The sequence below is a fragment of the Gymnoscopelus braueri genome (genome assembly GCF_963280865.1).
Source record: "Gymnoscopelus braueri genome assembly, chromosome: 2".
NCBI classification, from domain to species: domain Eukaryota; kingdom Metazoa; phylum Chordata; class Actinopteri; order Myctophiformes; family Myctophidae; genus Gymnoscopelus; species Gymnoscopelus braueri.
The window spans coordinates 27,080,281-27,101,253 of NC_137604.1; the positions used below are offsets into that span (position 1 = coordinate 27,080,281).

Here is a 20,973-nt window from a genome sequence, read left to right on the forward strand (position 1 = left end):
GATCACTCACACTCTCACACACACACACACACACATACATACACGCACACACAACACACATACACACAGCAGTGTCTCAACGACAACAGAGGAGAGAGAGAGAGAGAGAGAGGAAGAGAGGAGTTTCGTAACTTGGGGAAGTTTTGTCGCGATCGATCACTCTCGAACGTCTCGGCTGTGTTTCTGGGTGACGGATGTCAGTGTCACCAGCGATCAGAGCCGTTTGCCTGCGTCACTGTTTCACCCGTAACCGTTGGGACCCGAGTTTTACCCACATACAGCTGCTCTGAAGAACCTGGAATAGAGGCCACCTGGCTGGCGTGTCACTGTCCTCCTCCACACACCGTACGATCTGGAAAGTAAGTTTGACATTCTGTCAGAGAGTTTGTGTGCTTGTTGTGTGTTTCATGGGGGAAATGATGAGTAGGCTACTGCACTGGTTCCCAAACAGTGGCTTGGGGACCCATTTGTGGGTCACGGGTCAATTTTTATGGGTCACGAGTAAATGTCAAAACATTAAAAAAAAAAACGTTTCTTTTCATGAATGACAAAAAAAATCCAATGATTTGTCAAAATAGTTTCATGAATAAATTATAATACATTTAAAAAATGAAGAAGACATTCCATAAATTAGAAAACAAATGTTTTAGAAGTAGCGAAAATAACCGATCTACAAACTCACAAAGCGGCTAAGCTGTGAGCTTGTAGATCTGCTATTTTAACTAGTTTGGGTACCGCCGGGCATACTAATTTCTCTTTTGGGTCTTGCGCTAAAAAGTTTGTGAACCAGTGGGCTATACTGTATGTAAACGAGACCCTTCGCGTAGTGGAATAGATTCGTGTTCATTGGGTTTTTGCGGGATATAACATGATGAGACAGATCTACTCTTATTGTCATTTAGGCATATAGCCTATTTGCGTTTATTTCATTTTTGTTGTATAAATAATATTACAATATAGAAATAATATACAGTATAGCCTAATATAATGTAATATAGGCTATATATACACAGTGGCTGTGTTTTCACTGTAGTCTATAGGCTAATTTAGGAAAATAATATTATTCAACAAGTTTATGATCAAGTTTTTCAACTTTAATTCGACCTACATTCATTAGCCTAAAACAGTTAAGCATAACCAGAATGGGTTGTTCTAACTAATGTCCAGCTGTGTTTTAAGAACACACTGATTAAAAGGTCAATGTGGACTGTTTTATGCTGTCTATCATACCAATGAGCTGATTGAGCTGATTGATCACCTGAGTCATCAGTGCTATATATAGCAACCACATCCTACCACTGTAACTGTAGCCTGCTTGACTACTACTGTTACTCCTACTAGACTACCACTGTACTACCTGCAACTACTTCTGTATGCCGTTACTACTCTTCTGTGCATCTACTGAACTTACCTGTCCTGTCCTCATATTTTACCTTTGCAGAGGCTATTTTTCGTGCAGGTATTTACTTTGACAAACTGCTCATGCCTGCTTAGGCTATTACATAGGTATAACATAGTCTCTCTTTAAAAATGTTAGAATCAGCTAGGAGTTGGGAATAAGCTACAGCATTGCAGCATGGAGAATGTGATTGTTTGTGTGCACACAAAATAGGCTTGGTAATGACGTGTGTGTGTGTGTGTGTGTGTGTGTGTGTGTGTGTGTGTGTGTGTGTGTGTGTGTGTGTGTGCGCAAACATATTTCATTTATATTAACCTAAATCAGAGTAATTTTTTTCTTCTGTTGTTTCTTCTTATGTCACTCCATCCTTTAAAACAAAATCAACACCTCTTTCTCTCCATATCTCTCTCTCTTGCTCTTTCAGTCTCTCTCTCTCTCTGTTTCCTGTGCTTTGTTTCAAGGCTGAGGCTTGCGTCACACATTCCACTTGGCACATGAAGCCCTTATCCTGTTTAGAGCCTGGAGAGAGAGAGAGAGAGAGAGAGAGGGAGGAGAATGAAGGGAGGAGAGAGGGACGTGGGGGGTGGAAGGGTGGAACAAGGGTGACCTCTCTCTCACTCTTTTCTATCCCTTGTTCTGTGCCTCTCTCTCTCTCTCTCTCTCTCTCTCTCTCTCTCTCTCTCTCTCTCTCTCTCTCTCTCTCTCTCTCTCTTTCTTTAGTTTTCTCCTATTATCACAAACACAAACGCTACGTACACTACACGCATCCAAACACCCCACCCACCTCTACGCCTCTTTTCCTGAATCAACATGCTGATGTTATCTGGCGGAACAACACACACACACACACACACACACACACACACACACACACACACACACACACACACACACACACACACACACACACACACACACACACACACACACACACACACACACACACACACACACACACTCTTCCTCTCTCTGCTCAAAGGGCATGTCCTAGGGAACATTAGGGCTAAACATTAAACTCCTGGATGCTGGATAGTTGGTAATTCTCCATTAGAAGTAAGGACACCATGATCCTCCCAGACAGTCATAAACAAGTTAGTTACACAACCATTGTACACACACACACACACACACACACACACACACACACACACACACACACACACACACACACACACACACACACACACACACTTGCGACATGTGTGTGTTACAGCTTTTTAACCACGGAATTGAGCCACTATGTCTGAACAGACCCCCCCTCCCCCTTCAACACCCCCCTCCATGTTTGAGGTTTGTTGGAGTTTTGTCATATTTTGGTTGAAAACCCGCTGAATTTTCTTCCCCTCTGTCTCTCGTTCTGCTTCGTTCTTTCCATTTCCATTTTGACATAGTTTGGTCAGGGGTTGCTATTTTTCTTTCTCGTTCCTCCTCTTCTTCCACCCCCCCTCTTCTGCCCCCCCCCCCTCTCCCTCTCTCTCTCGCTCTCTCCCCTCTCATTCTTTTGGGGTCGAGGAAGGGAGGGAGAGGGGCTCAGACAGGAAACCACAGGCCCCCTGCAGCAGCACCCCCCCATATGGCCTCTCTCTCCTCCTCTCCCCCTCCCCTCCTCTACACCCCCCCCAACCCTTCACACAGTGTGGAAATAATAACAGTCAGACTAAACTGTGATGGCTTCCGCTGCGCTCTCTCTCTCTCTCGCTCTCTCGCTCTCTGTTTCTGGCATCCTCTTTCGTTTTCTCTTCACCTCCGTCTTCAGGTGTCTGGAAAGCCTCAAAACATTCACTGTCCTAGACAACTGTGGTACAAGGTGTGCGAGCGTGTGTGTTGTGTGCGTGTGTTCATGATGCACACACTCTTTTGGATCCATTTTCTATACAGTACGTTGGCGTGATAGTCGCGCTCTCAGCTTGTGTTTTGAGTATCATGTCTACTTTAAATGTGGAAATGTGCGTGCGTGCGTGCGTGCATGCGTGTGTGCGTGCGTGCGAGTGTGGTGTTGATAGATCCTGTTTCCTCTCCCCTGTTGACGGCCCCCCTCTGGCTCTCCAGCCAGCCTCATCCCTGAGGACTCCAGGCCGGCAGCCTCACAGTCTGCTGTGGAGGAGCTGAGGGGGGGCTGTGGTGCACCGGGGGGCCAGAGGGATGGGAGGAATGAACAAGGGAGCCCAAACTAGAGATTAGGGAGCTATACTGGAGAAATGGAGGGGGGGGGGGGTCGGTCAGAGGGCCCCAAGGAGTGAGCTACAGTATGGGTTGGAAATAGGAAGGGAAGCTAATGTGAGAGCTTGATTGCAAGAGAAGTGATTCTATAGCAGTTGTTCTCAAACCTTTTCATTTCAAGGATCCCCGGTTTAGCATACATTAGGCCCATACCAATAATTTAGCTGGGGACACCCTGGAAGCCCCTCAAGGACCCCTTGGGGGTCCCCAGACCCCACTTTGAGAACCACTTTGACTGTAGTGAGCTCAATCCGAAGAGTGTGGAGCTATACAAGGCCAGGGCTAATTCATACGTGTATCATACGACAAAAATGTTGCACGGCAACATTGTTGTTTGACAAAGTATAAATGAGCCTTAACTGTCTGTGTGTGTGTGTGTGTGTGTGTGTGTGTGTGTGGTCAAGGAGGTCAGAGAGGAGTGAGATAGAGGAAGCTTGTAGCTTGAGGCCCACATGTCAGCTAATGGAGATCCTTGAGGAACAAGGCAAACAAAGTGCCTTGCAGTTTGAACGAATAAGTGGCGACTTCCACGACTGCTCAATAAAATCCTCATTGTCAAAGGCAACACATTTTGGGATCACTTGGGTCCATTTCTACACTCGGAGCAATACTTTACGAGCGCCGGAGTGTCCTGTAATGCAGCTATGTTTCTCTATTGTCAAACACTGCACGTTTGCATTGTCATTATTATTATTAACAAACGGAGGAGCCTAATTACTTGATAAAGACACTAAACATGAGAACTGAAATGAACAAGGATAGAATGGGGCTGAAGTACTGTGGAATTGGACTCGAAGAGTCAGAGAAAAAGCAAATGTGGAAAATAGGGGGTAAAATAAGACACAGATAGAATCAGAGGCTGTGGCATAAGGGTCTTGTGTGCGTGTGTGTGTGTGTGTTGGGAGGAGGGGGTTAGGCCTAGTGTTCTTGGACAAAACTGTTGTCTGGAGGTTTCTGGTCTCTCTGGTGATCTCATCATCTCCAGCCTGTTGCCATTAGAGTGTGTGTGTGTGTGTGTGTGTGTGTGTGTGTGTGTGTGTGTGTGTGTGTGTGTGTGTGTGTGTGTGTGTGTGTGTGTGTGTGTGTGCATACGTGCATACGTGCTCGTGTGTGGGTGTATGTGCTTGTGCATGCGTGCATGTGATAATTTAGACTTTCAGTGATTTAGTGTGTGTGTATTCTGTTGAGCAAGCAGAAACTTTTTGTGTGTGTGTGTCTGTGCACGTGTGTGGTTGAGTCAGTAGCCAGGGACTTAAAGCCGCAATATTTTCCCCTTCAGACATGATGTTTTATATCATTCATGCTTGGCTCTTTTCACATAGAAAGAGAGAGAGAGAGAGAGAGGGAGAAAGAGAGAGAGAGAGAGAGAGAGAGAGAGAGAGAGATTGAGACCAAGACAGATGTCATAATGCATGTTCTATTGCAGTGGTTCCCAAACCTTTTAGCTCAAGACCCAAAGGAGAAATTAGATGTTTGCCCGGGACACAAACTTGTGAAAACAGCAGATCTACAAACTTCTTAAACGTTTCTTTTATGTATTTATAGAAATTATTTAATTTATGAAATACTTTTGAAACATTTTGGAATTGATTTTAATTCATGAAAAGTTTTGAAATCTTTTTTAATGTATCCCCTTTTTTTTCAACGAACAAAAGGGGATATTTACTTGCGACCCATAAAGATTGGTCCACGACCCAAACATGGGTCCCGACCCACTGTTTGGGAAACGGTGTTTCCCAAACAGTGGGATATGTAAAAAGAAATGTCATGGTATCTTTTATTTAAAACCTTGAAAAATGAGTTTTTCACTGTGATGAATAGCAACTTAAAGTATATTGATCCAAACTGGAACACGATTGACCATTATAAATAAACATGCTCTGAAAATGCCCTCGGCCAACCCATCTGACCACTTAACACGGCAGCCCGAACGACTGCCGCCAGAGTGGTCAGATGGGTGGGCCGCGAACGCATTTTCAAGTGGGCCCTGATCCAGAAAAGGTGGAGAGAAGCACTGTGATAGAGAGATGCAGGAAACCAGAGGGAGATAAGGAAAGATGGAGCCAGAGACTATGGGTGGAGAGAGATGTAGTAAGTGTTTGCCGAGTGGGTTGGGGGTGGAGTACACAGTAGTTCCACTGACCCAGAGAGACAATATTTGCAGACCACACTTGACACACGCAAACACACACCCACATTATGTGCACGGCAGAGCAAATATTCCCCTAGAGTTTATGACTCAGGTATAGCTTCATATTTACCAAATAGGAGCAGCAGGAGGCAGTTCCTTCGTGTGTGTGTGTGTGTGTGTGTGTGTGCGCGTGCGTGCATTAGTTCTCTTATGTCTTATAGGAACTGCTGTTGTCCAACACTAGTCTGAGATCAGTTGTACCTGCTCTGAATCATAGCCCAAAATGATAAAGTGTTGATTTTGAAACAGCTCAGATAGCTTCAAGTACAGTATGTGCCTCATGTCAAAGTGTGTATGGATCAAAAAATCTAATCATGTGGATCTCGGGATCCACGGCGTGGGAATAGCATAGCTCCGTTGTGGAGCTTGGACCTCATGTAGCCAGCCTGTGTCATCAGCCATCTATGACGTCAATCGTCTCTGACATTTTATCTATGACGTTGTGTGACTCCAATTTGGGCAAGGTTTCAGCCCGATCAGAGCCCCATTGACTTCCATTCTAAAGATTTAAGTTATATATATTTCAAAAAGTATAAAACGTGATTTCTTTTGAGGAGGTACTGTACTTCACTGGCAGTGTGCACAAGACATTTGCTGCTGATCCGTCCAGCAGTTTGGGATATTAGCCCAGGAGTCAGGACACACTCACAGACAGACAGACAGACAGGCAGAGCCACACCATAAGTAAAGTTTCTGTGTTATGGCTTAGTTTTGCCCAGTGCTAAAATGAATGTGCTTAAAACTGTTGTGAACTAGAAAAGTCTGTCTAGAGCTCTACTCACATAGCCCTGGATGATCAACACATCTGACCTACAATGTGGCAGGAGACTACAGAAGAGTGTGCAAAAAGTCATAATTTGCTGAGTTTATCTAACTGTGACTGTCAGGGTATTGTTAGTGTTAGTAAAACCCAAATCCACAGTTTTGGTACTCCCAGTAAGGTAGTTAGTATTTTAAATACTAGTTCACCCACATCTGCTTCTTCACCCCAGATTCAGCCTAGTGGACCAGATCTAACACGCTTATGGCTTTCTAGGCACAGCACAATTATCTTCAACTGAGTGAGTTCATCTTACCTGTAATGTCAAAGATGACAGATAGAATCCATGAGAAGAAGCACAGTGTCAGTGAGTTATTTCGTGGAATAGGAGGTACCGGACACAGTACAAGCCTGAGTGCCCAGGGCCCAGTATGCAAATATTGGGCGGGTTTAACACCAGAGGCATTTTTACACAGAGATTCCAGACTAATATCTACGCAGTGATATTAGTCTGGCCATGCCAGGCTACCATCTTGATGCCTGCAGAACGTTGTTGTCATTGAGTGTGCGGATGCGCTGTTTTTTAATTTTTTCACATCAGAGAGTGTATCTACAAATTATGATCTCAGAGTTACAAATGGATGGATTAACACTGATTTTTACTGTGTATGGTGTGTGCTGGGTGGAGCTGGGGAATCGGGTTAGATTATCAGCTGATATTAATCTGGTAGCTGTCAGTCACTCCACTTTTCAAAGTGATTTTCAGCTTCAAAAGTCACCTGGGGCCACTGCAGTACCAGACCAGCTTAATTTATGGCACATGACGACATATGAGGACATATAATTAGAGTAAGAGTTATGTACATACCTTCATGTACATATATCTACACAACGCAAACATAAATCTCAAGGGCAAGGCCCAGCCCAAGAACGACATGATTACTTGCAATTAATTGAGTGAAAGGTGACAAGTCCATAAATATATCTGTCAAGCAAATAATGATGGTGTAATGAATGGAGCGTGATGAGTTTCTGTTGCTTGGCATGTTTGGCACGTGTTTTATGGTATTTTAATGTATGAATTGAGGAGAGCCGACTGAGTATACGGAAGACGGCTCTCATGTCTCAAGACCCTTTTATTCAGAGTCTGATGGCATTTGTTTTATTTATCAGTTTTTAATGCGACCAAAAATAAATCAGGACTCGAACTGGGTGCGATAATTTATTATTTTTTTAAACGCACCGCTGGAGCCACTTGTCGGACAGCAACTTCAGAGTTGGTGTGCAAGAGTTTGTTGAGAAGCATGTGTTTGCGTTTTAGATTTTCATTGCACGTTTTATCTGTGCAAATGACTCTGTCTAAGGGACTTTACTCAGGAGGTTGGGAAACCTCCAACCTTTATAAGTATGTTGTCAGAGCAAAATTGGAGACGCTGGAGACTCTTCACCCTCAAGGGGACATCCACCCTTTTCCAAGCTAAGCATCCTGTAGGGCAGAAGTTAGATAGATAGATAGACCTTTATTGATACTGTGGGGGAAATTCAGTCACCAGAGACAGAACAGCAGTTAAGTTACAGATACAGAGTAAAAGAAAGTACTGTAAGATACAGCAGATACAGGAACATAATAAAAAGCACCATCAATAATGAAGCGACACTATACAGTATTATACTATATCTACAGTAGCCTACACTATACAGAACAACAAGCACAAAGTCACAGTATCATCATAGTAAACTGCCCAAAAAACACAATTAAATACATAGATACATGCACTGCAGAACAACAAGTTCATGGTCTGTTTTTTATTGATTACCTTTTCAATTAATCAAATAACTGCAAAGTTTTAAAATATATTTCATTGATTTATACAAATATTGATATCGACTAAATCTGTTAGTCTGATTGGGCTTTACTTTTGCAGCCCTCACGCTCCATTTATGCTACTCTGTATTTAAAGATGTGCAAACAACATAGGATTTTATGTCAGGTGTATTGTGTATATTCAGTTGAACATTATGTGTATGACAAGTACTCAAGCCTAGAATTAATTACTTCTAATCGGCGACACACAAAATAAATCCTCCATATATTTATTTAACCACTTAAGCTCTATTTGACGTACACGACAAATAGATTGTGATGCGTTGTGAGCTTGTAGATTGGCAATCTTTGCTATGTTTTAAAATAGTTTTTCCCAAGTGTGATTTATTTTTTAACAATCATTCAAATTGATTATTCAGTTTAGTTCGAGTACATAGTTGGACAGGCTGGCGTAATAGCTAATTTATCACTTCATGGTCTGTCTATTCATACCCTGCCTAATACACTGTAAAGAAAGTGTTAACTTAAAACCCTGAGAGTCAAAATGGACCCATAACGGACGGGTGCTAATCAAAACGTTAGATTAACACTCAGAATCTTACTGTGTACCTAGCCTATATTGTTACGTCTAAGTATGTTTACCCCAGAATAGAAGAAAAGCTTGACCTCAAGTTGAACTATAATACTGAATAACAACACAAAGCCAGATTAGCACACGTAACCTTAAATACACACGTATACAGTATGCACACGCACACACACGCACCTCACTGCGGTCCCTTTTGTTTTATTGGAGCCAAGCATAGGGTGAGGCGTTGTCACAGCCACGCCCTACTGCTGATCATGAAACCACTGCCATCCCTGCTTTCCTATTGGCCCCCGGACCCCCATCTGGTGTGTGTGTGTGTGTGTGTGTGTGTTTATGTGTGCGCGAGTGCATGCGTGCGTGTGTGTTGGGTGTGTCTGCCTGTGTGCTCGTCCATTTGTTAATAATTAAAGGCTAACCTGTCTTCTGACTGTGGACCTTAACCAGGTCTCACACACACACACACACACACACACACACACACACACACACACACACACACACACACACACACACACACACACACACACACACACACACACACACACACACACACACACACACACACACACACACTACCGTATATATTATGTACAGTAGTGTATATGTGTGTGTGTGTGTGTGTGTGTGTGTGTGAGTGTGTGTGTGTGTGTGTGTGTGTGTGTGTGTGTGTGTGTGTGTATATACACACACACACACACACACACACACACACACACACACACACACACACACACATAATTCAGATCAGTAAGTACTGTACGGGATTGTGACATACTGTACATACATACACACATACTGACACGTACGGTAGGTAACGTTAGGCTTTAGGGTAGATTCTTTCAACGTTCATGTTGAGTTTCATGCATCAGTGAACATAGACCCAGACACACAGAGGCACTGTAATACATGTGCTCATTGCACACACACACACACACACACACACACACACACACACACACACACACACACACACACACACACACACACACACACACACACACTTATACTACATGCAAACACACAGTCAACATAAGCACACCTGGATCTTTGAAAGCTTTGAAACCTCATCCTTTTTCTTTTCTTTTTTTCCGGCTCCAAACACTGTGTAATTGACAGTGCCTCAGGTGATGGAGCTGGTGGTGGTCGTGGCAGCGTATGTGCGTGACTGTGCATGCATGTGCGTGCATGTGCGTTCATGCCTATGTTTTTCCACATGCATGCTCGCCGGGCGGTCAGGCACACGCTACAGTTAATGCGTCTGTGTGAGATTTCTCCGCTCCTGGAGTGAAAATGAAATTAGCCGGGTTCATCGCGGGAGCTAAACAAAAAAAGTCTCCATGAATTCAAGGCTTCGTGCACAGTAAAATCCTCAGTCTTAATTTATCAATTTGTAACTCCAAGAGTGTAGAAAATGATGTACTCTCTGAGTTAAATGAACACTGAGGATTTTACTGTGGTGTGGGTTCTATTATGAGCTTGTGAATCCACTTGCCATGGACCTCGCGGTACCAGCATCTTGTGTGGCTTTTCTGACTCTGTCCATGTTGTCATGTCTTTGAAATAGCCTTAAGTGCTGCTGAAAGGGTTAAACGACACATAATTGTGAGGATGAAAAACTTGACAGTGTGAGAAAGACATTATCTCCATAAGACGCGTGGAGGAGGGAATGAGAGTGTGCAGAAGGAGGAGCGGATGCGTAACAGAACATATGTATGTAAATTGTCTGAAGTTATTTATTGGGATGTACATACAGTACATGCATAATATATACTGTACTGTACACACACACACACACACACACACACACACACACACACACACACACACACACACACACACACACACACACACACACACACACACACACACACACACACACACACACACACACTCCCTCCTGTCTCCTACTACAGTATACTTAACTTCAAAATCCACCTATAGTTATGGTAGTTAACCTTTCATCACTTCCCTCTCGCTTCTTTCTTCTTTTTTTGTAAAAGAGGCCTAGATTCCAATCGGGTGTCATCACAAAAAGTGTCTCTTTGTCTTGTCTACCTACCTGTCTGTCTTTTCTTTCTGTCTGTGGGTGTTTGCATGCGTCTCATTGCAAAATGCAGCGGAGAGTGGTGCAATTCATCTCCTTGTACGTGTAGATAAGAATTGGCAGTAGTTGCCAGAATAGCAAAATTTGCTTTACACAATATACACAATGTGATGTTTGGACCTCTTTAAAAACAGTGACAACTTTAGTCCACAACAGTGACCAGCCCGAAGGCTAATTATACATCTGTGTATGACCGCGCAACGCTCTCCAAAAGCAAAAATAACAGATTTTCAACTGTTCAACTGTGATTCACGGAGAGCGGCATGATCTTACTGTAAGACCGAAGCATAAATGAAGGCTTTAGTCCACACTCCCAGTAATTAACCTAGTGACTGTGTGGGTGTGTTTAAAGATAATGCTGGGTACGCTATTAATAATGGTTATGTTGTGGAACCTACTGATGATTGTTTGTCTTGTTTTCTGCAGGAGTTTGGCCTCTGCAGCCATGCTGATGTATGACTACGCACTGAAGACAGAAATGGAGGTACGAGTGCGTGCACGACGTGCTTTTGTGTGTTCCTCTTGTCACCAAGGGAGCACACAAGACACAAGGTTAATTTAACCTTTCAACCTGGCGTCCCTATTTTGGGCGTGTCATTATGAGTGAAAATAGCAGATCTACAGACTCTCAATGTGCCACGATGTGATGCGTTGTGAGCCTGTACAGTAGATCGGCTATTTTTGGTCTTTGTCATGAAATGAAGTATATAGGACTTAAGTGCTTAACTGAGGGTGTAAAAACAGACCTAAATGGACTCTTAGGTGTGCATTTGGTGCATGTACAACAAGTCCAAGCATGTTTCTTACCACCATACAGTAAACCGTAAACCTGACCCGCATAATCTGAAGACACACACACACACACACTCAACCACCATGAGTCTAGACAGGCTGGTTCCCACATTCCAGCTCTTCCTGGACAAACAGGCTTCTGTACACCGGACATTTGCATACAATGGATACACGCTGCCAGCCAGTAGGCTAATGAACACACACATGCTCATAGACATAACTGTTGGGCAATCATAAACAGAAATGTTTTGGCTGCCTCTGGTTGTCAAAACATCTTTCTATTGTTTTGTTTAATTCAATGTCTCTCTGTATGTGTGTCTCTCTCTCTCACCTTCAGTCACTATACCCATCGTTAGTGAAGACCCCGGAGACCTATGGAGTGATCTACTCCCACCTGGCCGGCACAGCCCATCTCTACCACCCCACGCACACACAGGCGTACACGGCGGCCATCAGGCACACGCACTCGCAAGCACACGGCGGCAGCCCCGCGACGCACGGCCAGATGGAGCCCGTGGACCTGTCGCTCAGCAAGCGCTCTTCCTCCTCGGCGTCGTCCGTCTCGTCCCCGCCTTGCTCCTCCGCCTCCTCCCCTGACTCCTACTCCTCCTCCTCGCGGAGCTCCCCGCCGTCGCCCTACAGCCCCAGAGGCCGCGAGTCCCCGGCGCGCCGCAGCCCCCCGCAGCTCCTGCAACAGCACCCTCATCCTCAGCACTCTCCTCCCATCACGCTCCACCCGGCCTCCGCCGGGCTGTACCCCGCCATGCTGATAGGCTCGGGCTCCCGGGTCATCCAGGGGTCCGGGGTCATGCTGTCTCCGGTCGTGCTGCAGTCCCTCCCCGTCCTCTACCCCTCGCCGCTCCACCTGCATCAGCCCATCATGCTCAGCCCCGGCATCGCCACCGGCGACGACGACCATCACCATCATCATCATCATCATCATCACCACCAGAGGCAGGGAGGCCGGGAGCACAAGACAGGTAGGAGAGAGAGAGGTCATTCTGCAGCGCTTTCGCTCTCTAAAATCCTCAGTGTTCATTTGTCAATTTTTTACACCTTCAGAGAGGGTTTAAATTAAACACTGAGGATAGTTACTACATAAGACAGGGGTAGGTGTCGTTTTCAGGCACATGGTTACTTGGCTTGTTTTCCAAGGCTGGCGTGATCACCCAGTGCCAGTGTGAAAAACCATCACTGCTTTTATGACTACTTGTCAACGCTATTATAGGCTGCTAATTGGAATAGATAAGTCAACATAACATAATAATTTTATAATAACAAAGTATGAGTCAATAATTTAACATCAATTTTAAAGGTAAGATCAATTCTGACTAACTGAGGAGAAAAAGATGTATGCCAATTAAACAATAATGGTTAATAAAGGTTGTTTATGATCAACTCAATTGATCACCTCAATAGCCCTATCTAGGACCTACCAGAACCACCTCTTTTTCATCTACCTAGGTCCTAGGTAGATGAAAAAGAGGTGGTTTCCCACCCCTGATGTAAGCATACACTCATGGCGTAATGTAGTCAGGCCTTGACCTATCTTTTTGTGTCTGATCTGCCCAGCACTCTGCATGAAGGCCATGGAAGATGACGCCCCTGAACTTCAGAAGCCAATCAAAACAGAGCCTCGCCCTGAGCACACTCATGACTCCTACAACAGCCATGAGATGACATCACACCCGGTCATCAGTATACCACGTACCTATAGCGAGTGAGTCACTCTGTGGTATACACACACACGCACTGTTGTGATGCACGCACGCACACACACACACACACACACACACACACACACACACACACACACACACACACACACACACACACACACACACACACACACACACGTACGACACACGCTTTCGTTCTTATGGATTGGTTTAATATTGTTTTTTGCAACAGCTCATACATGCAGTTCTAATACTGTACATGGGGCTAAAAGGGGTCTTATTATTTTAATTAGTATGAACATGGAATGGGTCTGGAGAGATATGGCTAAGTGCTATCATTTAATTTGAGTTCCCATTCTTCATCTTTTTTCTTTCTAGCACGGTAGACCATTTTCTTGTCCTGATACGCTACAGTAGTTAGTGTTAAGGTGATGCTTTCTGTCACAGTGTTTGAAGGAATGCAGGGGAGGTGAGGTGAGTTTAGAATAATTTAACAACACAAAGGGCTATAGAGAATAGCTGTCACAAAAATAACACACTGACTTGAAATACCAACATAGACCCATTCCCAGACACAGACATGCATACCTAGTATTACCTACAGGTCTATGTGTACACCCATTACTCCTATTCTTCTGTTCACATACAGTAGACTGTACAATTGTAGCAAAATGCACTCGTAAACTCCAAATAAATGTTAGATATTATTTGAGATTTGATCTATCTATATAAGATTTGTTTTGTATTTAAGATCTTAAGGCTGAGACATAACAAAATCCTGAGCCTTGATTTCATTCTCACTTCTGAGAATGTAGAAATGAACCCATGTGACGGCTGCAGTATTGGCCTGTCTGACAACTAAACCTCACCGCCGCCTACGCTTCCTCCTTCTTCCACCTCCACTTCCTGCCGGTTTGGCACTTCCTGCCTCTTTCATTGTCCTGACTTCACCCCCCCTCCCCCTCCCCCATCCTTCCATCTTATTCTTCCTCCTCCTCATCACTTCCTCCTCCTACTCAGCTCCTCTTCATCTTCCTCTTACCCTGTTCTTTCATGTTGTTCTCTATAATGCCTAATGTATGCTCCATCGTACGACGGTGTCATGCGCTGAACATACCCAATCTACAAGCCCACGACACGATGCGAATTCGCCACGCTATTGGCTTGTACATCAGGTATGTCCGAGACGCGACACCGCCATACGACGAAGTGCAAGTCCGGCTTCAAGTTTCTTTCCTAGAAAGAGTAATTAAGTTATAATTAAGGGGAGACGGTTATGATGGAATGTTGCCAGTTGGTTCTTGTTTTTCTGTGTGTGTATGTGTGTGTGGTTGAGTGGGGGGTTGGGTTGGGTTGGGGTCAGGGTCATGTGTTGTTTGTGTGTGAGTGGAAGGACTTCCTTATATGGGTTTGCATTCGTGTGTACTTGTATAGCTATCTTTATGAGAACCAAATGTCCTCAGAAGGATAGAACAATGAGGGAAATTATGGAAAGTGAGGACAAGCTCACTTTTCAAGAGGCTGTTTTAGAGTTCAGACTTTAGGTCTGCACACACCGGGAGTGTTTATTTCTTATTTTATTTTATTCCCATTCATTTAAACAGCTGTTTGTGTCAAGAGTACATCCACACAGAGCGGTTAGAGTTTAGGAAATTAATGCAATCAATGGAAATCAGTTACATTTACATGTTCACACCACCATCAAAAGGATAAAACGCAAGAAAGCTGAAAGCATATTTCCATTGTGGTCGCTTATAACATGTGAGATGTGTATGAAGAGTGATAATGAATATGTGTCGTAGGGCAGTGGTTCTCAACCTTTTCAAGCCGTGACCCCCCCAAAATAATCATACTTGAACTGGGGACCCCCCACCCTGATAAGCACTTTGAATGTAGGAGTGTAGGCATTACATTTAGTTTGACTTGGTTCCACAGACAAATATTGTGAAAATAGCAGATCTACAAGCTCATTGTAGATCGGCTATTTTCACAGATTTTGTCTCTTTCTTATATTATTTAACCATTTGGCAAATGTTTGACCAGTTTTTTTTGGTATTAAAAAAGTCTTAAAAGTCCTTAAATTGTCACTTCACTGTCATCTGTCACCCCCCCCCCCCCCCCCCCAAATCATGTGGGGACCCCCCTGGGGTTCCCGACCCACAGGTTGAGAACCACTGTCGTAGGGTACAGAAAACGTGTACATACTGTAGGTGGAGCGTACTCTGTTCTCCCTCCTGGGGTTGTCAGGGGGGTTTCGGGCCTGTTGTGTTACCGGCCCATGTTGTCACTGTGCCAGATAACTGGATCTTTAACAGGAAGTGGGCGTGTCTATGGCTGTCACAATTCCGCCTCTCAAAACACAGCCACACATCAACAATGTAAATATGAGTGCATTGAGAAATGGGTCAGGTTGTAATGTATGTAATGTACGTAATGATGGGTTCCGGTAATGGTGTGTGTCTGTGTGTGTCTGTGTGTGTGTGTGTGTGTGTGTGTGTGTGTGTGTGTGTAGGTCTCTGATATTCTCTCTCTTCTTCCTGGAGGGTTCTGCACATTCCTTTTTACACAGAACTGTACTGTGAAGGATTCATATTTCAACACTTAACGTCTGCTTTGAACTGCCACACACACACACGCACACGCACACGCAATGTGCAGGGCTTCGTTATTTTCCTACAGTAATGTCCTTTGGATGTGTAATTCCACTATTCTATTTTATTTGATTATTACAAGCTTGACCCAAGGTTGTCTGGGTTATTGCGCTGACAAGCTGCGCTTCGATCAGCATGTTCAGGTTTCGGTACCCAGCATTGGCCAGGTTATCATGTGGGTGAATTAGGTTCTCTTGATGGTTTTGATCAACACACTATAATTACACACCAGCACCCCCTGCTGTTCCAAGACAACACCAGAATAGAAAGCCATAATCTAACCTCTCTCTCTCTCTCTCTCTCTCTCTGCCTCCCCAGGGGTAACAACCCATCAGTAATAGTCCACTCTGGCAGTAAGCACCCGCTCCCAGTCGACTCTCCAGATTCACTGAAGAAGAGGCGAATTCACCGCTGTGATTTTGGAGGCTGTAATAAAGTGTACACTAAAAGCTCCCACCTCAAAGCACACCGCAGGACACACACAGGTGAGATGTCTGACATACTGTATAGTAATAAAAAGCCCTGCACTTTTCTTTTGAAGTCTATTGAAAGAAAAAGCTTTTATGGACCAGTATTTTTTTTTACAGCTTTACTAATCTTCTATTCTTCTCCCTTGCTTATCTGCTGCGTCTTCTGCTTATTGTCCTTCTCAAGGTGAGAAGCCGTACAAGTGCATGTGGGAAGGCTGCACGTGGAAGTTTGCCCGATCGGACGAACTGACGAGACACTTCCGCAAACACACGGGGGTCAAACCGTTCCAGTGTCCCGACTGTGAACGCAGCTTCTCCCGTTCCGACCACCTGGCTCTGCACAAGAAACGCCACCTCTTGGTGTAAAAACACGCGCACACAGCGTGACCACCTCGGAGCGCGACGTGACTTTAGCACAGCTCATGCCAGTTGTTGTGGTGGTGGACTGCACCACGTTTTTCTTGAGGAGTTTAGGAGCTGACTTTGACCATGGGACGGGCGCGGAGTGAAATGAGGAGTTCCTCAGGGTGCAGGTTCAAGCCCTTTTCACCTCTTCAAGAGCTGGTGTCAGCCTTCCAGCCACCTAACCCACCATCCATCCATTCCTCCATCCACCTGCTGAAGCATCCTCTCCTTCCTCTTCTGTATTCATGTAGTTGTTACCTGTTTAGTTCCCTGAGTACATTTAGTAGGAGATCCTTCTAACATTATGGACAGGATGGAGGCGCTAACTCTGACCTCTGACGCAAAGAAGAGCCCAGACAAGTTTTAGCAGAGAGGCTGCAGGATCTCAGCTGGTCTGAGAGCAGCACCCTCTTCAGGCCAGAGAACCAAACTGCATCAATGTCCCATTTTACATGAAAAGCACACACACACACACACACACACACACACACACACACACACACACACACACACACACACACACATACAGCATTCTCAAGCTTCACAAATAAGCTCTTATTTTCTTCAAGCAGATGAACTCGCTCAAAATAATATTTTATACGTAAAGATAGTACATTACACACACACACACACACACACACACACACACACACACACACACACACACACACACACACACACACACACACACACACAAACTTTTTTACCTGTCAGCTAAACCAGTATAATGTGAAACGTCTATGTTTTCCTGAGCAGGAACATTTTTTAGAATGTATATGTCATATAATACCTACTGTATACATTGTGTCATACACAAACATCACCAGTACTTTTCCTGTATTGCTAGTATATAGTACCGCACAGCTCATCTGCCTCTACCAGCTTATTGCAGTACCATGAAGTAAGTCATCAAACATACCCTTTCAAGCTTGTACACATAGACTGTATACACACTTTTGAGCTCTCTCCAGCTCTTTCTCTTTCTCTCATGTTCATGTACATGCGCGTGCACGCACACACACACCTACACACACACCTACACAATCAACACAAAACAGGCACTTAACAAAAGCAGCTCAGTTGTAGTCTTCTGGGTTTCTGTTAGTTGGGTTGAAAGTGGATTTGGGATCTCTTCCATTCACAGAGTGAAGTGTTCTTATCGTTGCATTGAGAAATGTGAAATCTAAGTTGATACGCAGGGGCATTATATTGTACAGTAAGGAAAGAGACCAGTCGGTTGGTTTAAGGGTAAAAGCAAAGAAATGTATGTCTTACCATTGTCTTGTGTCAAGTGTATGTGTGTATCTATGATATATCTTTGTTTTGGATTTTTTTGATGTGGCACAGTGGTATTCTTTTTCTATCTTATGACACTTTTTATAAAGGGGGGGTGCAAGGTGTAAAGCAGGGAAAGTTGCTCTTGATTCTTTTATTTTTGGGGTCACCAGAAGGTGCAGGGTTTTATTTCAAACCACTATTCAGTACGTCCATTTTGGAAAGCAAAGCAATTCCCTGCTTCATTAGCCTAGTTTCAAATGTTTTGTATGTCATTAACATACATCTCAAGGTAGGTAGGAAAATTTGTTTTTGTTTTGATGTGGGCAAACTGATAAATTATTACAAAAAATAGCAAGAGAAAGTGGCAATGTTTTGCAGCAAAACTTTTTTTTTTCAACTTCTGTTGAACAAAACAAAACTTTGTACACAAGAGCTTTGTACGTATGTCTTCAGGAGAATGTGCACTTTATAAAAAAAATACATTCCCAAAGCCAAACATTTATTATTAGTCACATAAATTTAGCTTTATTGATGGTTTGATTGATCAGCTTGATTTGAAATATTCACCAGGGTAATTCTTAGTATTGTGTCATTTTCTGACATTTTTATTCCCTCTCTCTCTCTCTCTCTCTCTCTCTCTCTCTCTCTCTCTCACTCTCACTCTCACTCTCACTCTCACTCTCACTCTCACTCACACTCACACTCACACACACTCTGAATGTAGCATCTCAACTGATCTATATATCCTCTCCTGGTCATTCTTTGTCTTTTTGTATCTCCCTAAATTCTATAAGTTGTAATATATTTTATAAGTGATTATTAGACTGAAAGGGCAATTAAAGGTTTTTTATTAAGCATGGTTTTGATGTACTATCATAACAATGGATATTATACATTTCTATAAAGTTGTGACTATATGAAACCCCTATCTCTCTTAATCTAAGTTGGCAATTCAAAGGGAACATATTAAACTGTGAACATATATACTGTACAGATTTATTTGCAGTTTTGCATATCATTTTATCATTTAAGATATTCATACATTTAATAAAAGTGACAATATTTGCAGAACTTTAACGCATTCCCACTTTGATTTGTTTGTGTGTGTGTGTGTGTGTGTGTGTGTGTGTGTGTGTGTGTGTGTGTGTGCGTGCGCGCACGTGATTAAAAAAACTGCATAAACATACATGCACAACAAATTCCCAGCAAACTTGAAGCAGGGTTCATATTCTGCATTATGTCCTTACTTTTTTCTGACACTCATTAATGCTTTTAAAACATGGCTAGGAATGATGTATAGTGGTAGATTAACTAATTAACTAATAACTTGAGTAAATGAAATAAAGCTATTAAGAGCCTTATTTGTTGCTCCAACACTGGAGGGCGTAAAACAGTTTTGACTGTGATCGCTTTACATTGTTGTTGGGCTGTATTTATTTTTTCACATTTATTTCGTATTAAAATCATATTGAGACAGATAATATACTTATAGTACGAAAATAGATGCACTATTATACTGGAAATTTGCCTACTCGTTTTTCTTTTTTTTTTATAAGCAAGATTTATTCAAAGAGTACACATGACATTGTATTCAAATTTGCAAAAATTAAAACAACTCTTCGGTTTTACATCTCCCAACAACTCCCATCCACCCCTCCCCAGTCCTCCCCATCCACCCACCATTTTTCCCCACAAGGCCGGACATACAAACAACAATACATGTACATGTACAAGATCAAATAAATACAGTAGGATACATAGTTAAGAGACAGGAACAAAAAACACAAAATTATGTTCAAGGGAATGAAGAATAGATTAGAATTTGAGAAGAAAAAAAATGAAAAAAAGGGGAATTAACAATGATAATAGCAGTGATGTATATAAAAACAAATATACCAATAAAATGTGAAATATATAATATAAAAATAAGCCTACTCGTTTTTCTGACCATGTGTCTAAAACAATCAGTAAGGCAATATCAGCAGCCATAACATCCAAGTAGGATTTTGTCACTACAAAAGTAAAAATAAATGTTGATGTGGGTGCCAGTGATTTTCAAGATTTGCAGTATTAAAGGACCACTTCACCCATTTTCAACCTTATCTTCATATAATTGTTCCTCAAACTAATGCTCATTTAGTGTACTTGGCCTGTGTCTCACAGGAGGCCTGTTGACAGTTCAGAAACCTGCTTGGGACATCATTAACGGGGAATCCAAGCAAATAGAACTGCACTGCAGGCTTTATATTTCTGAATTTTTATTTTTTATCTTGTTTAAAACGACTAAACCTGCCTACCGATGACGTCACTGGGAGGTTGAAAATGGGTGACCTGACGTCATGTTGATGACGTCTTAGTTAATGATACCGTCAGTCTTGCCCAAATATAGAGGGACGGCAGTCAGAAATAATGTAAGAGATAATTGATGGCGAGCTTTTCATGTTGAGAAATAAACCCCGTGCCCGGTGCCTGCCATGTTGGATACATCATACAGCACAAAATCAAGCAGCACAGCCAGGAGTCTTTGATTAGACAGAGGTCTGTTATTGTCATGAGCTCTGGCTCAGCGGTCATTATCCAGAAATTTCAACACACTGCTGAATTCAGTGA

At 43.2% G+C, this 20,973-nt stretch overlaps 1 protein-coding gene across 1 annotated transcript; it reads left to right on the forward strand.

Moving 5' to 3' along the window:
- The first annotated feature begins 222 nt into the window (after positions 1-222).
- On the forward strand, positions 223-19,434 carry klf3 (Kruppel like factor 3 (basic)). The gene is made up of 6 exons (XM_080454264.1): positions 223-359; positions 11,515-11,572; positions 12,218-12,860; positions 13,453-13,600; positions 16,529-16,695; positions 16,865-19,434. Exons 2-6 carry the CDS (start codon positions 11,534-11,536, stop codon positions 17,044-17,046), a joined length of 1,179 nt encoding a protein of 392 aa, XP_080310390.1. The 5' UTR covers positions 223-359; positions 11,515-11,533; the 3' UTR covers positions 17,047-19,434.
- Positions 19,435-20,973: the final 1,539 nt, after the last annotated feature.

Bases quoted from the DNA above. Each gene is read 5' to 3' on its own strand.
- klf3 (XM_080454264.1), top strand. From the start codon at position 11,534: ATGCTGATGTATGACTACGCACTGAAGACAGAAATGGAG. The intron at 12,861-13,452 runs GTAGGAGAGAGA...TGATCTGCCCAG, and splicing joins AGGCCGGGAGCACAAGACAG to CACTCTGCATGAAGGCCATG. The intron at 16,696-16,864 runs GTGAGATGTCTG...GTCCTTCTCAAG, and splicing joins ACACCGCAGGACACACACAG to GTGAGAAGCCGTACAAGTGC.